Source organism: Raphanus sativus, chromosome 1 (assembly GCF_000801105.2).
Source record: "Raphanus sativus cultivar WK10039 chromosome 1, ASM80110v3, whole genome shotgun sequence".
Taxonomy (NCBI): Eukaryota; Viridiplantae; Streptophyta; class Magnoliopsida; order Brassicales; family Brassicaceae; genus Raphanus; species Raphanus sativus.
In genome coordinates, this window is record NC_079511.1 from 10,322,174 (window position 1) to 10,324,039 (window position 1,866).

At 37.7% G+C, this 1,866-nt stretch overlaps 1 protein-coding gene across 1 annotated transcript; it reads right to left on the reverse strand.

Annotated features, from left to right (window-relative positions):
- Window positions 1-696: 696 nt before the first annotated feature.
- LOC108839508 (21 kDa protein) lies at window positions 697-1,557 on the reverse strand. Its single transcript, XM_018612266.2, has one exon. It carries the CDS (start codon window positions 1,514-1,516, stop codon window positions 821-823), a length of 696 nt encoding a protein of 231 aa, XP_018467768.1. The 5' UTR covers window positions 1,517-1,557; the 3' UTR covers window positions 697-820.
- Window positions 1,558-1,866: the final 309 nt, after the last annotated feature.

The window sequence follows — 1,866 nt, forward strand, 5'->3', positions numbered from 1 at the left end:
CATGGACGTACGGTAGTGACACAAACATAAATAAAATATATTCGAAATGGAAAAAAAGTAAGCATATGCATGTGTAACGCATATGCATGCTGCAATCCATTGCAATAGCTCTATACATAGTTCAAAAAAAAAGCTCTATACATTGTCGGCCATTGACATAACGTATGTGTAGTGGTGGCGGAGTTACAGCGCATGCATACATTAGCCATTGTATATACTTCTTTTTGTATCATTAGCCACTAAAGATATCAATAATGTGATTGATTCCTTCAGATTATACATCCGAAATATATAGCGTGCGATCTAGGTTCTACTGGTAACTGATAACTTGCGTTTGAAACCAATCAATTGTGTGTTTTAAGTCGTTTTAATTTATTTATTCTCCTAGTATTACTGTAAATCTCTTTTGCCCAGATACTTCTAAATTATTGTTTTTTCAATATTTTGTTATCATCATTTAAATCACACAGTGACAACATACTTATGTTGTCTACCACTAAATTAATTATATCTGAGATAATGTCAATTTATTTTCAGCTCATACAATTTTGTACCTTCGAAGTTCTAAAACGATTTATATGTCGTAAAAGGGAAAATAAGTATAATAAAATTAATCTACTTCTGTAATTTCCACACTTAATTTTCGTAATTTCCTCCTAACGAAAAGCGTTAACAAGTACACTCATTTTCAGCCAATAACAAACATAATTATCTTATTATACATCTCTATCATGCACGCGTGAGAAACAAAAAACAAAAACAGACCAATAATTTATTTAGAAAGTGAAAAAGAAGAAGAATATTTGATTAGCAATAATAATCAATGTATCGCATTATCAACACATCGATTAACTAGGGCCAACGCATTACTAGTCAACTTCTTGACATCATCGACCCGAGCACACACCTCATCTTTCCTAGGCTCATCTTGAACGTCTTTAAACCCGTCTGTACAAGTCTCCTCATCGGTTAAAGCCGCACTAAGCCAAGTCTGCACGTTACTCATCTGAAACCTGAAAGACTCGAGCGAGCCAGTGGTGACCAAATCCCTCATCTGTTTCATTGAGCCTCTCATTTCTTCGACTGCGTCTTTGAGGTTCTCGAAGCAGTCATGAAAAACGGCGGCTGCGGTTGGGTGGTGGCCACCATCTACGTGGATTTCAGAGAGAGTAGATACGTTGGAGAGGTATTTGCCTAACTCGAGGGCCTTGGAGAGAGTGACGGAGATTGCTGCTCGAGCCAAGAGTGCTGGGTCGTTGTGGGCGTAGGTTGAGAAGTTTGAGAGAGAGGAGACGCAGACGTCAGGGTATAAAGTGGTGTTGCAGCTCGTCTGGATGAAATCTGAGTCGTCTGATGGGGATGGTGATGGTGATGGTGAAGGTGATGGAGATGGTTGAGAATGGACGGTCAGGATTAGTGGGAGAAGGGTTGCTAAGAAGAAGAAGAGAATTGGTTGATGAAGAGAAGGTTTCTTCATGATTTCTTCTGTTATATGTGTGTGTATTTTCTGTGACATGGAAGGGTTTCTCTTTTGGGTTATGGATTTTGTGACCTCAAGTTGATATTTATATAGAGAAGGTAACACAAATAGCTATCTATCCCTTTTTAGCCGTAAAGCGAAATAATGATTGACGTTCATACCTTAATAAATTTTTGATGGGTTTGAAAAAAGTTGAGATATGAGGCTGCGTCCATATGCATAATGGGCCGGGCTGGAATGGTGCTTTTGTTTGTGAAATGAAAATGCACTAGAGTAAATGAGACAAAGTTTTAAGAGTAGCATCTAAACATATTTGTTAAACAAATCTGGATCAAAGATACATACAGACGAGAAGACAACAATGTTTCGATATGAACTGTTCTAGC